Below are 16,551 nucleotides of genomic sequence, written 5' to 3' on the forward strand. Positions count from 1 at the left end.
TGGGAAGTTTTTGTGTCAGGAGCCTATGCAATATATTATTTAGAAGGTGACATAACAATTAAATGACAAAGATGTCACTTCTAATTTTACTACAATTTATCTTAAAAGCTCCGTTGGAACCTCTAATAATCTCATTATAATGTCTCGAATAAGATTAAAAGTTGTTGATGCTATAACCTTTCAAGAAAAGCAACTTCATTTTATCCACTACTTCATGAAAATTGTGTTATTTATGCAAGTGTTAAAATATGTACCTCGTCACTAGAAAATGTTGATCTTGACATATCATCATCAAGAAGATTGTCATCTTCTCTTTGACTGACACATGCTTGCTATGCTTTACCGGTTTTGATTTTAAAACGTGTGCATTGAACACATGACATGTTTGACAACTTGATACATTGTGTATATTATTCCCCGTTCAATAGCTCTAAAGTATGTGATATCCAATCACGGTGGATGAATCATACATTTTTTTTTGTTTCATGTTTATTGACGGAAAAGCAACTACGATTTTTGTAGATGACAATGATGAACATATAACCTTTTTATTACAATCTTTGGTCAGTCGCTTAATAAATTTTAATGTTTAAATTTTAAAACGTGTAACACTAATATAACAAAAACAATACGAGTTCTAACTTCTAACTCCAAATTAGTATAAGGCTTATCCCTATAAATTATAAATTCTTTAAAATAAAAATGAAATAATTAGCATCTTCGGTGTGCCTTTTTTAATGATTAATTATTATTTATTTGATATTTATTAGTTAACCACACTCCATATTAATAGATTTGCTTTTAATCCATTACTTGATATATATATATATATATATATATATATATATATATATATATATATATATATATATATATATATATATATATATATATATATATATATATATATATATATATATATATATATATATATATATATATATATATCAAACAGTCAATATACTTTTAAGTATTTTATATCTATATCTAATTAACATCTTTTAGTTTACCCTTTAGTTATATTTAATTTTAAATATTAATTAATTAATTAATCAATTATTTCTGTTAACTATTTAATCATATTTCATTTACAAAATATAAAATTTATAACAATTATATATGTAATATTTTCAATGTTTCTTTATAGCAAATAAGGATTTGATATAATTGTATTTATTTTTTGTTTTATATCATTTCAGTATTGATAAAAGGATATTGATTATGATTTGTGTAAAAAACAATTAGTTTTATAAAAGAGTTTTACAGAATATTTTAAACATACGAGAATAATTACTTGAATTTATAAAAAGTAAAACTATTACATGTTAATCTCTCATTATTTTTGACACTTGTCATTTTGTGGTATTTTTGAAATAAATATTATCTACTTGTCAATTTTTGGTTTGTTTCAATTTTCATAATTAAAATCATATATTTATATATATAAAGTATTATATATATATATATATATATATATATATATATATATATATATATATATATATATATATATATATATATATGATATTAAATTGCAATGAATATGTATTTTTTTTATTTTAAAATTATATATTAAAAAATATTTTTTGTTTACATTTTAATGTTTAATTTTTTTTAAATCAACTAGTTTCATAATATATCTGATTAGAAATTAAGTTAATAAATAATGATGTGTCAATTTTTTATTAATAATACCATAAATCAACCTATGATCTAACAAACGTACAGTTTAAAAATTCGATTCTGTTTAAAAGTCATATCTTTTACAAAAGCACCTTTTACACCAACTTGTTTTATTACTTTCGTTGATGCTTCTTTAAGAGGGTATTTTAGTATTTCCATAATGATTTAAATCAAGTTTAGGAGATTAACCAATAGCAAATTAGCAATCCCGCCACCGTCAACGGCACGCCTCCACCCCTACGTTATTTTTCTTTCCATTTCATGATTAACTAAACTTTATAACCTTTTTACATTATAATATAGTATCAACTTTTTAAATTGAAGACACCACATATTTTCTATTTTTTACATATATTTATAGTAGCCACCTATAATAATAGCATATTTAATTAACTCGATTCACTAAAAGTTAAATATCACAATTAAATATGTATAATCGAAACAATTTTCTTATAACTACAATTTAATATTCTTAAGAGATTTAAAATACAAAATGGACCCCAATGATTGGTATCAACAACATTCCAATTCCATCAAGAAGTTATTTAACCTCATCCAATAATTCATATATCACGTTACATCATCCTTATTTGTCTATAATTATTTGTTCTTACTCATTTTGGTTATTTCTTAATAAATCTATTCATATACCTACAACACTTATAATATATTTTTAACATTTGATTTAATAAAGATAGATTAACAAAAATAACCTAATTTCTTAATGGTTTAGCAAAAAAATAGCCAAAAGTTATTGTTTATAAAAAAAATAGTCAAAGAAACCATAGATGAGGCAAGTCCTCGATGCATTGACATGCAATAGAGGGTTGTAAAACCGAAGCTACTTCTAGCTTGCGAATGTGAATGTGAAAATTAGATTGAATTTTTTTTGAACTTCAAATATAGTGGGCTAATTGCCTCGAAGCTATTTCTAAATAAACCCTAAAATTTTGGCTATTTTTTGACTAAATCATTAAAAAATTAGGCCATTTTATTTAATAAAAGTTAATATCGATACAATCTGATCAAAACGATAGATTGCGCAATTAAAATCGGTTCGATTGGAAGTCAAAAGGCACAGGCACAGGAATTAGTTGGACCATGAGCAATTAAAGCGTAAGGAGCAAATTTACTCACTGCAACTGAAACCACACCGTTAGCTGGGGAACTTTTACGTATTTTTATTATATTAAAAACAATTAATTACAAAAATGCTATAGGTTCTGGTGGAACTCTGTAAAAACAAAAATAAAAATCTAAATAAATACTATACGCTAAAAAGGTTGTACCTTTCCACACTCGCTGTAAACCGAAGCCTCTATAGAATACGAACAAATATGATTCGTAACATCAATATCTATATTGTTATTTCCACGCCGTACGACTGTGTTATTTGCTATTGACACTCCACTGAGTGAACTCGCCTCCGGTATTGACTCGGCCGAGGCAACCAGGTGAATGGTTTTCTGTAGAAACTCGTTTGTGGCGAGTCGACTCAGAAGCGATGACTCGGTAATAGGAGTCTTCTTCTTGTTGTGCAGCTGCTGTGTTGTTGCTCTGACGATCTCCATCAGCATTGCGGCGGAGAAACGCCGCAAGCCCCGTGCTCCACCCATTATGACGGCCGGATTGATGGTTTTCTCGTGGGCTTTGTCGGAGATTTTGTGGTTGTGTTTGGTGGGTGTTGGAGTTGGGGTTGATGACAAGTAAACTGACTCGGGGGTCCGGTTCCTGACTCGGACGAGTGGGTCTCCGAGAAGTAAAACCTCCTTGACGTCAACTAACATCACGTGCTTGAAGTTCCGACGAAGGCGCCCTAGGATCATGGGGTACGACGCCCACCTTCTTAGACTCATCGGGACGTGATCGAGAAACCCGGATAACGAGTTTTCCGGGTCGAGCTCACCGACACCAAAACCCACCACTGATCCATAACTCATTCGATTCAACTCAGTCCCACCACCATTGCTGGAATTCAAATTAGAATTGCTCTTGATTTTCCGACCCCAGATTGGTTCTCCTTTTTCCGAATCCTTCTTCCCAGATTTCACGAACTGGGTCACGTCGAAACTCGCCGGAAAATCCGATAAGTTGCTCCCATTATTCAATTCTGCTTTATACCGACGAATCAGTTTCAGAAACAACTTATTTTCTTCTCGAATAACACTATCTGAAGAATCCGGTGTGGTAACTGAAGGGAAGATGAAGAGAAGGTCTGATTTCGTGTGTAAACCAGACCTGTGAAATGCTCGTAAGAAAGTTTTGAGTTCTGTGAATGTCACAGACTCCGTAACGTGGCAGAGAACGAGGTCATTCATGTGACTGGTACCTCGTGAATAGAGAGTACCTAGTCTTTGTAAAGCGTGTGAATCAGAGGTAGGATTTTTTGAAGGGTGGGTTTGGGAGAGGTGCCGGCGATAGTGATGAGAGGATCTGATGAGGTTGTTATTGGGTTCAAAAGTGGAGAGGGTGAAGAGGAGGAGAGTGAGGAAGATGAGGAGAGCACAGATGGAGATGGTGGATTGAGCTTTGGCGAGGATATGAGTGGAATTTGTGCGTTTGAGGAGGGCGTTAATGGTGGGAGATTTGAATGGTGATGAAGAATTGAAATCCTGATGTTGATGATGATCATGGTGTTCTTGAGGGAAGAACACCAAGAAGAAGCCCATTCCCCAACCTTCACCGGCACCACCAGCGGCAGGAGGAAGACCGCTGCCGCCGAAACTAGCTCTCTTGGTGAGCTTGGCCGTGAATCCCATTGTAGATTGTGGGATTTGTAAGAGTTGGTGTTAACTTAGAAAGGGATTGCTTTTGCAAACACCCTGTGTATGTATGTGTTTGTGTTTAACTTGTCTATTTCTGTCTCCCTTTCTCTATCACTCTCTTAAATGCACGAGTAGACAAAAACAGGGTGATACCCGTGGCAAAAATGTCTGATTTATTTGTGGTCTAAAGTTGTAAAAATACAAATAGTCAATCATTTTTTAAAATAAAATAAAATAAAATAAAATAAAATAAAAACGTTTTAAAGTAAATAACATTAATTTTGAATACAATTTATGATAAAAAAAATTATTAAAAAACACATAAATTTACCAACACATAACATTTACTTAAATTAAATATAAATAAATAAAATATAAAAGATTAATCAATGCAAAAGTTGAATGACTAAATAAAAAATGCATTTTATGATAATTTTTAATTACGTTTACAAAATTAACTTACAGCTAAAAGTTATATTATAATTTTTGTTAGTATAGAAGCATTTTTTAAATTAAATGTAAGAATTAAAAACTACATTTAAATAGTTTGGGATTATAAGTTTTTTCTATTTAAAATAAAAACATCAAGTTTATACTTACGAATAATGGTTTTTATTAATTATTTTTCTTTAAACTAGAAAATTAGAAAAAAAAATTAAAGGTTTTAAAAACTTCGTATTGAACACAGAAAATATATATATATATATATATATATATATATATATATATATATATATATATATATATATATATATATATATATATATATATATATATATATATATATATATATATATATATAATAACGATTTATGTTAATTTTCTAATATGCTTCTTTGATATCTGACACTTTCTAAGATATCTATCATTTTTTTCTATAACAAATCAAGTTCTATTAAAAATTCGAAAATAAAATTTTTTATCCTAATAACAATTATTCAATTAACAATTCCCGTTTTTTTTATGACATTTTCAAGCATGACTATTTAACATAAATTATAACGTACTAAACTTTAGAATAAAATTTTCATTTTTAAAATAGAATAAATACTCATTTTTTTAAGAAAATTACAATCATGTCAAACCATTTGTTTATAAACCATTATTCAAAAATCAGAGTTATAAAGAAGACAATGCGGAATCTCGAATCATAAAATTGTTAATGTGTGTGTACAGTCCCCGTCTTAGTAATCCGATAAGAGTCTGCAAAATATTTAATCCACAACTATAAGGACAAAGCTTAGTAAGTTCCCTAAAATATCACACACCACAAATATAACAACACATAGCTATAACTGGTATGTACAACCCTAGGTCTGTATCATCCCCATATCCGTATTTACTCCAAGTCCAGATCGACTCCATCGGGTATGTATCAACCCACATGCACATAACATACAAGCATACTAGCAAGATTCACGAAGACAACATGCACAAAACGACACCTATTGTCCTATAGTATAGTGAGAAAACTCACTTGAACGAAGAGATGAGATCTACTACTTAAAGTCCTACAGAACAAGATACACGAACCTCCCAACCCAAACACAAGCTAAATCTCAGACTATAGGTCAACACCTCTCCAAATTTCACCAAACGTCAAAATGGTCAAAAAGTCAATGGTCAAAGTAATGGGTTTTAGCCATATGAACATTCCTATGTGCACATGCAAACCCTAATGCTTGGATCTAGGTTTCTCTAATTAAACATGCATTGAATCCAAGACTTCTAATGACTAATTGAGTATAAGAACAATACAAAATCAGAGTTAGAAGCTTACCTTGAAACACTTGTTTGATCTTCTTGTTCTTGGAGCTCTAGAGTCACAAATGTCACTCCTCTAATGGCTTACAAACACGAACTAGCAAGGAGGATGATTTGAGAGAGAGGATAGGGAAGAAATCGGCCAGGGTTTCTTTTCTTTAGAAGAGATGCCGATTTCCCTTGCCCTAGGGGTCTATTTATACTTGTAAGGCTCCTAGGGTTTCACCTTTAAACCCTAATTGGATAACTTAAGCTCTAAGTAATCCTAATCCTTACCAAAGATAAGCCTTGGACGAATTTGAGGCTATCCCAAGCCCTAGAATTCGTCCAACCTCTATCCCTTAAGGATTTACAGCCCAAAGTGCAACTATCAAACAATTGACAGTTTATACCCTCTTATTTAATTAATCTCTTTAAGTCACCAAATTAATTCTAATTAATTTATGACTTATATTAATCAAATAATATTATTATTATTCCTTATATTATTCCCATAATATATCAATAATATTTACTCTCTCATAATAAATCATCCTATCAAGTTGCTATGGTGAAGACAACCCAAAAGGACCATGCACAATCGGGTCAAATACTTGCCTAATATAGTTGCAGCCTTAGACACTATTCCAACAGTCTCCCAGTTGGATAAGTCTAGTAACTATATGCACAAGTACAATTCGATTTACAATTGTAGCTCTCAAAGACGTTGTCAAACTCTGATCTAACCAATCTTGTCCTTTAGATAAGGGATCGTATAGTCCTCTGTTAGATATCATGCTGACAATTCTATGGAATAATTAGTCTAGCATTTTGGTTTCTCGATCTCCGATTTATTTGACATAGAACTTAATCGAACACATCAATTCAGTTCTGACCGGGCCCGACACATAAGTCAAATCAAATCATCGAGCGGCCGAGATATCGCTTTTACCCTCTTGGGATAAAAGTAACAGATAAACTTCGACTTATATGCATTTACTTATTCATTAATCAACTATACACAACAATGCGTTTTATAACACCGAGTTACTGATGCGTTTTCGCATTATCAATGTACAATCAATTAACAAATAACAAACCATATATCTAGGTTTTAAGACTATATGATATTATCATCTTGTGATCACCCTTTTATATCATATTCCATAAGGTGATTCCAGCAAGCGCGGGTTTGTTCCAATGCTCAAAACTAGTTCATAAGCACTCATGAACGTTGCAGCAACCCTTTGCTATGCCTAATACCATTTAGACAATCTACACACCAATTCATGACAATCTTCATTCATATCTACTTCCAACATATGAACGATTGTGGACAATTTGAATAATTCGATTATTCTTAATAAATTCAATTATTCTAGAAGTCAAAATATGCAAAATGAAACAATAGTTAAACAATCAACATAAGATAGTAACATTACTCATAAATAACACTCTTTTATTTAATCATCAAATGTTAATTACATTTATCTATTACACGTTTCTCCTACTATCTAATCTATGCTAATATCATCCGTCAGCCCAATACTCCTAGCATGCTGCAAGTGCTTAACCCTACTCAGTCCCTTCGTAAGCGGATCTGCTGGGTTATCTTCCGATGATATCCTCTTCACTACGAGTTGTCCTTCTTCTACACGATGTCTAATAAAGTGATATTTTCTGTCGATGTGTCGAGATCTACCATGATCCCTTGGTTCCTTGGTCAAGGAAACCGCTCCTTCATTATCACAAAAAATCTCCATGGGCTCCTTTATGGCAGGTACAACTCCAAGATCACCGATGAAGTTCTTCAACCATATCGCCTCTTTCGACGCTTCGCTCGCTGCAATGTACTCTGATTCGCACGTTGAATCAGCTACGGTTTCCTGCTTGGAACTTTTCCAAGTCACTACTCCTCCATTTAGGGTAAAGACCCAGCCCGACTGCGAACGGTAGTTGTCCCTGTCGGTCTGAAAGTTGGCGTCACTATACCCTCGCACCTTTAAGTCATCACTCCCTCCGAGGACTAAGAACCATTCTTTTGTCCTCTGAAGGTACTTAAGGATATTCTTAACCGCAACCCAATGAGCTCTGCCAGGATTCCCTTGATATCTACTAACCATGCTCAAGGCAAAAGCTACATCAGGGCGAGTACAAGTTATAGCATACATGATTGAGCCAACTGCGGAAGCGTATGGTACTCGGCTCATTTCTGCTATTTCAGCTTCGGTACTCGGACTTTGAGTCTTACTCAACTTGGCATTACTTTGTATTGGTAATTCTCCCTTCTTTTAGTTTTCCACACTAAAACGTTTTAGTACCTTCTCTAAGTAAGTGTTCTGACTAAGTCTTATTAGTCTCTTACTTCTCTCTCTTGCTATCCTTATTCCCAAAATATAGGAAGCCTCTCCGAGGTCCTTCATAGCGAAGCACTTCCCGAGCCAAGACTTAACCTCCTGCAGATTCGGGATGTCGTTTCCTATGAGTAGTATGTCATCTACATACAAAACAAGAAAGCTAACTATGCTCCCACTGGCTGTGACATATACACACGATTCATCTTTGCTTCGTACAAATCCAAACTCTTTGACTTTCTCATCAAAGCAAAGATTCCATCTGCGAGATGCTTGCTTAAGTCCATAAATGGACTTCTCAAGCTTACACACTCTATTCGGATGCTTCGGATCCACAAACCCCTCTGGCTGAGCCATGTAAACATCCTCAGCCAACTTCCCATTAAGGAAAGTGGTCTTGACATCCATTTGCCAAATCTCATAATCATGAAATGCGGCAATAGCTAGCATCACTCTAATAGATTTTATCTTCGCAACTGGTGAGAAGGTCTCATCATAGTCAACTCCGGGAGTTTGAGTGAAGCCCTTTGCGACCAATCGCGCTTTATATGTGTGTACGTTTCCATTCACGTCGGTCTTCTTCTTGAAGATCCATTTGCACCCAACGGTTTTACGTCCGGGCACATTATCAACCAAATTCCAAACTTGGTTATCATACATGGATTGGATCTCGCTATCCATTGCCTCTTTCCATTTCGCAGACTCCGGGCCTGCCATAGCTTCCTTATAGCTATTAGGTTCATCAAGGTTTATTAGTGTACCATCACTAATATACGTGTCCCCTTCGGTAGTAATATGAAAACCATAAAACTGGGGTTGAACTCTAACTCTTCCGGAACATCTAAGAGGTAAGGACTCGTCAATTAGTTCAACCGGAGTTTCCTCCTCGGGTTGAGTGCCAGCGGTAGAGGTTCCTTCATCTATCGACTCTTGAATCTCTTCAAGCTCGATTTGCCTCCCACTGTCTCCTTGGCCTATGAGTTCTCGCTCTCGGAAAACTCCTCTCCTCGCAACAAAGACAACATTGTCCTTCGGCCTATAGAAGAGATATCCAAAGGATTTCTGTGGGTAGCCGATGAAAATACATCGCTCACTACGAGGTTCGAGCTTGTTGTGAGTATCTCGTCTTACGAAAGCCTCGCAACCCCAAACCTTGATATGTGCTAACGAGGGAGCTTTCCCTATCTACATCTCGTGAGGTGTTTTGGCAACCTTCTTAGTAGGGACTCGGTTAAGGATATGGGCGGCAGTCTCTAAGGCATACCCCCAAAAAGAGATAGGTAGTGAAGCATGACTCATCATAGAGCGAACCATATCCAACAAGGTTCGATTACACCTTTCTGCCACACCATTCAATTGTGGTGTCCTAGGTGGCGTCAATTATGAAACTATTCCACACTCCTTGAGATAATCGTGGAATTCAAGACTTAGGTACTCTCATCCTCGATCGGATTGAAGCATCTTGATTTTCCTGCCTAATTGATTCTCCACTTCATTCTTGAACTATTTGAACTTTTCAAAAGTTTTTGACTTTTGCTTGATTAAGTAGATATACCCATATCTACTATAGTCATCGGTAAAAGTCACGTAGAAGCGGTTCCCATCCTTCGTGGTTGATCTAAACGGTCCACATACATCAGTATGTATTAGGTCCAATAGACCCTCACCCCTTTCACACGTACTTGTGAAGGGTGACTTAGTCATCTTTCCAAGTAAACAAGATTCGCATATGTCATCTTCCCTAAGGTCGAATGACTCCAACACTCCATCCTTTTGGAGTTGGGCTATGCGTTTCTTGTTGACATGTCCAAGACGACAATGCCACAAGGATGCTCTATCCATACTATTGGAAGAATCCATGCATAAAACATCATTTCCTAAGTTATCTACAATCATAACGGTTTCATAAATTCCATTACATGGTATAGCTTCAAAATAAAAGACACCATTTAGATAAGCCAAAATAGAACCATTCTCATTATTAAAAGAAAATCTAAAACCCTGTCTAAACAAATCATGAAATGAAATGATGTTTCTAGCCATTTCTGGCGAATAGCAACAATTGTTCAAATCTAAACTTAAACCATTACTAAGCACTAAAGAATACACTCCAATCTTGGTCACAGGCGACGATCTTCTGTTCCCCATGATTAGATTTATTCTTCCATGCTCCACGTCTCTATTTCTTCTTAGTCCCTGCACATTAGAACAAATGTGGTAACCACAACCGGTATCAAGAACCCAAGAAATAGCATGAGATGAATCGTTAGATTTAATTGTGTATATACCTGCGAAAGATGGCTTGATCTTTCCTTCCTTGATGGCTTGCAGGTACTCTGGCAGCTTCTCTTCCAATGTCCTATCTTGTGGCAGTGGTGGCACTCTACCTCCTTTGGGTTAGGGCAGGGTTTAGCAGGATCAACTTTGGTCCCACTAGAAGAGGCACCATCTCGGGACTTAACCTTGCGATGGTTCTTAGATGAAGCCTTCCTCTTCTTTCCCCATCCTTGTCCAATAGCCAACACAGGAGCAGCGGGTGGATTGGGAGTTGGTGCAACAGACTTGTCTTTGAAGTTGCTCTTAGCGACCCTCAAGAGACCTTGGAGTTTGCTTAGGGTGACCTCTTCTTTGTTCATGTGGTAGGTCATCCTAAATTGATTGTAACTTGGAGGCAAAGAGTGAAGCACCATGTCGATCGCCAAGTCTTCCCCAAAGTCAACATTCAACTTGCGAAGACGGTCGACATACCTTTGCATCTTTCGCAGGTGTATGGTAAGAGACTCCCCATGACCCATTTTAGCAGAAATCATGTTAGTGAAAATCTCATAACTCTCTTGTCTCGCATTTTGGTGGTATCTCTGCAATAAGTCTTGGTGCATCTCGTACGGGTACATGTCCTTATAGGACTTTTGGAATTCGGAGTTCATAGTGGCTATCATGATGCAATGTGTAACGCCCGGGTTTCAGGGCTAAGCATATTTGTTAATGTAATAGTCTAGGTCAACTATTGTAACTCTTTTTGAAGTAATAAAAGATGAAATATTTGAGTATTATGTGAATTATGTGTGTTTATGTGTTTATTATTTAATTATAAATGTATAATTAATAAAGAATAAAAATAAGCGTCAAAATTAAAGTATGAGATAAGCCCTATGTCTCTACATAAAGTTGTAGAATATGTCTCAAGGTTTCCGTACATATAAAGAACATCGAAATCCGAGTTATAACGAAGAAGTTATGGCCCGTCGAAGTTTTACGGCAAAACCGGCACGGCACCGGGAAGCGTAAATAGTGAATTTACGATAGAGTGAGATTTAGCCTTAGCAATCTAAACGAAAGTCATAGAATATGTTAAACTAAGAACATCTATAAAAAGAACGCCCAAATCTGACTTCGTATGAGGAAGTTATGATTTTTCTAAGATTTAGCATAGAACTGCACAGCCCGAAATCTGAATTTTAGATCGGTCGATTTTTAGCCAACGAGGTCTAAATGAGAGTTGAAGATCTCATTAATAGGAACTCAACGGTAAAAATACAGACAAAAACGGAGCTCATATGAGAAAGTTATGGACGAAGCTTAGTCTCTACTTTTCGAGCACGGCGAATTCGATACAGTTTTGTAAATCCGAGATAGAATGAGAATTAGCTAACGAGGTCTAAATGAAAGTTGAAGATCTCATTAATAGGAACTCGACGGTAAAAAGGCAGACAAAAACGGATCTCGTATGCAAAAGTTACGGACGAAGCTTGAAGACTACTTTACTATACACTTCCTATAAATAAGAAATGAACTCTTCATTATTTCCTCACACCTTCAAACCTTTCTTTCTCTCTCTAACTTCTCTCTAACCTCCCTAAACCCCTCCCAAGTCTAGGGAACCTCCCTATCATGAGAAGAAAGCCCCGGAGCGTCCGACGGCTCCGAGAAGAAAAACTTTCGGCTCGGAAACGTTGCTCCAGCGAAACCCGGTTTTTAATAAAAACCCGCTGTAAGTGAGTTACGTCTATATTATATTTAATATAGCTTTTATTTAATTATAGTAGCATTATTAGGACCTTAAAATAATTATTTGGGCTATTATTATGAGTTATATTGAGTGTTATTTAACGCTTATATAATAGTAATAATAGCTAGACTATTAATTAGTCGCGATTAACGTTAAAACTAAACTCTAATGGTATTAATACTAGGTTTTGGTCAAGGAAAAATTGTTTTAAGAAGTAACGAAGAGCTGTCCGAGTGCCGAGTCACCACCTTACCAGGTGAGTGCATAGTTACTTTCAGCTTACACATAGATATGAAGTATTTTATATAAATTACGTGCTATGTGTGCATATTATCTGAATACTTGCTATCTATGCTGGATGAATATTGTTATACATGTTTTCAATGATTTAAACTGTATATGTATTTTATATCTACGAAAATGTTGGGGTAAAACATGGGTAGATGTAATAGGTGATGTGTAATAAAATGATGAGAGGCCTCGATGTTGATGTTGTTAATTCTGTCATCTAGCGGAGTATGGATGACGACCACGGACTCTTCTAGACAGTCCAGTGGAACACTAGCAGGCTCGCAACATGTAGGTGTTTATGAACGATGTGTTCACCGGTGTACTCCATCCCCCACATGGTTGCCTTTAGGACATTTATTGCTGAGGAATCCCCTTAGCAGTAGTGTCCGTCCCGATGATGATCCTTAGGCTAGGTCCCTTATGATACGTGTTTAGGGACGTAAAGTGAGGATAACGGGAACGGGTAATCGGGTTATTGTTGATTGATGAAATTAATAAACTTATTTATTGTGGGTTGAAAACCCTATGTGCTCACCAGGCTCCCAAGCCTGACACACTCAGTTTCTTGTATTACAGGTAGTGGCGCATGAGCATAGGTGTGATGTTTTGGACGAGGGATTTACGGATATAGGCCTGTAGATATGAAATAATGTAGTAAGGCTTATATTGTACTGTTTATGCTTTTGATCTGTACGAACATGACATCCCAGGTCTTTTAATGAAATACATTTCTATGGAAATGCTTTTGATAAATCTTTATCATATTTTGTTTTGGGACAAATTCCACAACACTTTCATTTAAAATGTAACTCTGATTTTTAAACAAAGCATAAACAAACCGGTCTTTTCTGGCCGTGATTTTGGGGATGTCACACAATGTACCTTCGTCACATCACTCTCGTGAGTTTCAAAAGCGGTCATTTCAATCGGAGTAGCGATTTCAGGATTGATTTTCTCGAGCTTCTCATAGTGAGCAATAGTGCGAATGTATCTTATCCATTCGCTAAAGTTCGTCCCATCGAAAGTGACCTTTTGACAAAGGCTCATCAATGTGAATGAACTAGCAGCAACGTTGTTTGCGTTTGACATCTACAAATAGAAAGGACAAAGATAGATTAGAATATAAATCCCTAATTATCACCCAATAAGAAAAATTAGGGCTAGGATCCAACAACAATATTTACATATTAGAAAAGGGATGCCGTAATCTAACATGCAAACAATTTGAAGGTAAGTGAATGACGATTCACTAATTCTCCACCACAAAACATAACTTTAAGTTCTAAATGTATTCGAGAATTCCTAGGTTTAGATGAGATTCATTGAAACTTTTCAATGGCAAGTTTAAATCTTGATATGCCCCTCTTGTTTGTGACTGGGATACCAAGGATCACAAAGCAGGTGTGAATTACCATGCAAATTCACATGGTGCCTTCATTGTAACGATCACCTATTCGATGTGCCGGTAAACCACACACGCTCCATCGAACTATGATAAACAATGAATCACCCTTTGCCACCTTTGCTTAGAACCAATTAGTGTGCCGGTAAACCACACACGCTCCAGTAACTTCTTAGCAAGGGTGCAAAGTGTAATTTCATGGGATTGCATCAATTCACTTTTCCTAACGTAACTAAGATTGGGAAATTTTTGAAAAACATGTAGTTACTTTGTATTTCATATTATACTTTTAATGAGAGGATGAGGTTGCCCTATCCTACCCGTTCGGCTAACGACCCTCCACCGATCAAGCAAGCAGTAGGTGTGAGTGTACACCCATTAAGCGTCATTTTATAGGCCGCAACCTTATACCCACCTTATAGATCGGCTTCGTGAATGAGGCCTACTAATGGTAAGGCTAGCATTTTAGTTATACATATATATATATATATATATATATATATATATATTAATCTTGTAATATTATATTAGTATAGGGTTGTATTTTAAACTTATAAAATTCTAGGGTTTGAAATTTAAATTGTCTAAATTAAACTTTTAATCACGAAACATAAATTTTAAAACTTGAGGGCAAGTTTTAAAAATTTAAAACATGGAGGACAAATAACAAATAATCTTAATTAACAATTAATTCCATAATTATCCATATTTGATTTATTTAAAGATTTCTTGCAAAATAATTTACCAATTTAATCAAAATAATTAATTAATTATCACATAAGGAAATTAAATATTTTATTAATTGATAAATATCTTTAATTAGATCAAGATTATAGTCATATATATCACAAAAAAACGGATTAGGGTTGATCTAATATGATAAAGGCAAGTTTCCATAAGATAAATATAAAAAAAATCCCGAATTTGGCCCTTCCCGACACTCGGACTCGCCGAGTGCCCAACTAGACTCGTCGAGTCAGGCCAACTCGCCGAGTCCATGACTCAGAAACACAAAATTCGAATTTTGCAAGCAAGAAACAAACAATCATGCATCAATTTAATAGAAACCAATCTAGGCTCTGATACCACTGATGGGTTTTAGCCATATGAACATTCCTATGTGCACATGCAAACCCTAATGCTTGGATCTAGGTTTCTCTAATTAAACATGCATTGAATCCAAGACTTCTAATGGCTAATTGAGTATAAGAACAATACAAAATCAGAGTTAGAAGCTTACCTTGAAACACTTGTTTGATCTTCTTGTTCTTGGAGCTCTAGAGTCACAAATGTCACTCCTCTAATGGCTTACAAACACCAACTAGCAAGGAGGATGATTTGAGAGAGAGGTTAGGGAAGAAATCGGTCAGGGTTTCTTTTCTTTAGAAGAGATGCCGATTTCCCTTGTCCTAGGGGTCTATTTATACTTGTAAGGCTCCTAGGGTTTCACCTCTAAACCCTAATTGGATAACTTAAGCTCTAAGTAATCCTAATCCTTACCAAAGATAAGCCTTGGACGAATTTGAGGCTATCCCAAGCCCTAGAATTCGTCCAACCTCTATCCCTTAAGGATTTACAGCCCAAAGTGCAACTATCAAACAATTGACAGTTTATACCCTCTTATTTAATTAATCTCTTTAAGTCACCAAATTAATTCTAATTAATTTATGACTTATATTAATCAAATAATAATATTATTATTCCTTATATTATTCCCATAATATATCAATAATATTTACTCTCTCATAATAAATCATCCTATCAAGTTGCTATGGTGAAGGCAACCCAAAAGGACCATGCACAATCGGGTCAAATACTTGCCTAATATAGTTGCAGCCTTAGACACTATTCCAACACAAAGTCGACTCAAATGTAACATCCAAACATCATAAGTAAAACATTTTGGTTATAAGTCAACCAAAATCATCCAATATTCATATCAAACCATCAAAAGTACGACGATGTGAAAATAGTTATCAGAGTACAATCCCAAAATCATTAAAAAAAATGTTGGACACGAGTGGATGCGTTACGATCAGGCCGGACCCTTCTGTTTCGACCAAAAGTTACTGAAACATAAACTTAAACCATAAGCACAAAGATTAGTGAGTTCCCCAAACACCACATAACATACACCATACATACATATCTTTCTAAAGCAAGTACGGGTCTATTTCACTCATGATTCCTTTCCGACTCTCTAAGTCCCTTCCGACCCCTGAGTCCCTTCCGACTCCTTCGGTATCTTTCAACTAGTACAAGTTTATTTCACCCCTACAACTAGGCATACAATCATACTAGCAA

At 35.2% G+C, this 16,551-nt stretch overlaps 1 protein-coding gene across 1 annotated transcript; it reads right to left on the reverse strand.

Annotated features, from left to right (window-relative positions):
- Nucleotides 1-2,844: 2,844 nt before the first annotated feature.
- On the reverse strand, nucleotides 2,845-4,576 carry LOC111879394 (uncharacterized). Its single transcript, XM_023875838.3, has one exon. It carries the CDS (start codon nucleotides 4,440-4,442, stop codon nucleotides 2,958-2,960), a length of 1,485 nt encoding a protein of 494 aa, XP_023731606.1. The 5' UTR covers nucleotides 4,443-4,576; the 3' UTR covers nucleotides 2,845-2,957.
- Nucleotides 4,577-16,551: the final 11,975 nt, after the last annotated feature.

The sequence above is a fragment of the Lactuca sativa genome, chromosome 9, assembly GCF_002870075.4.
Source record: "Lactuca sativa cultivar Salinas chromosome 9, Lsat_Salinas_v11, whole genome shotgun sequence".
Lineage (NCBI taxonomy): Eukaryota > Viridiplantae > Streptophyta > Magnoliopsida > Asterales > Asteraceae > Lactuca > Lactuca sativa.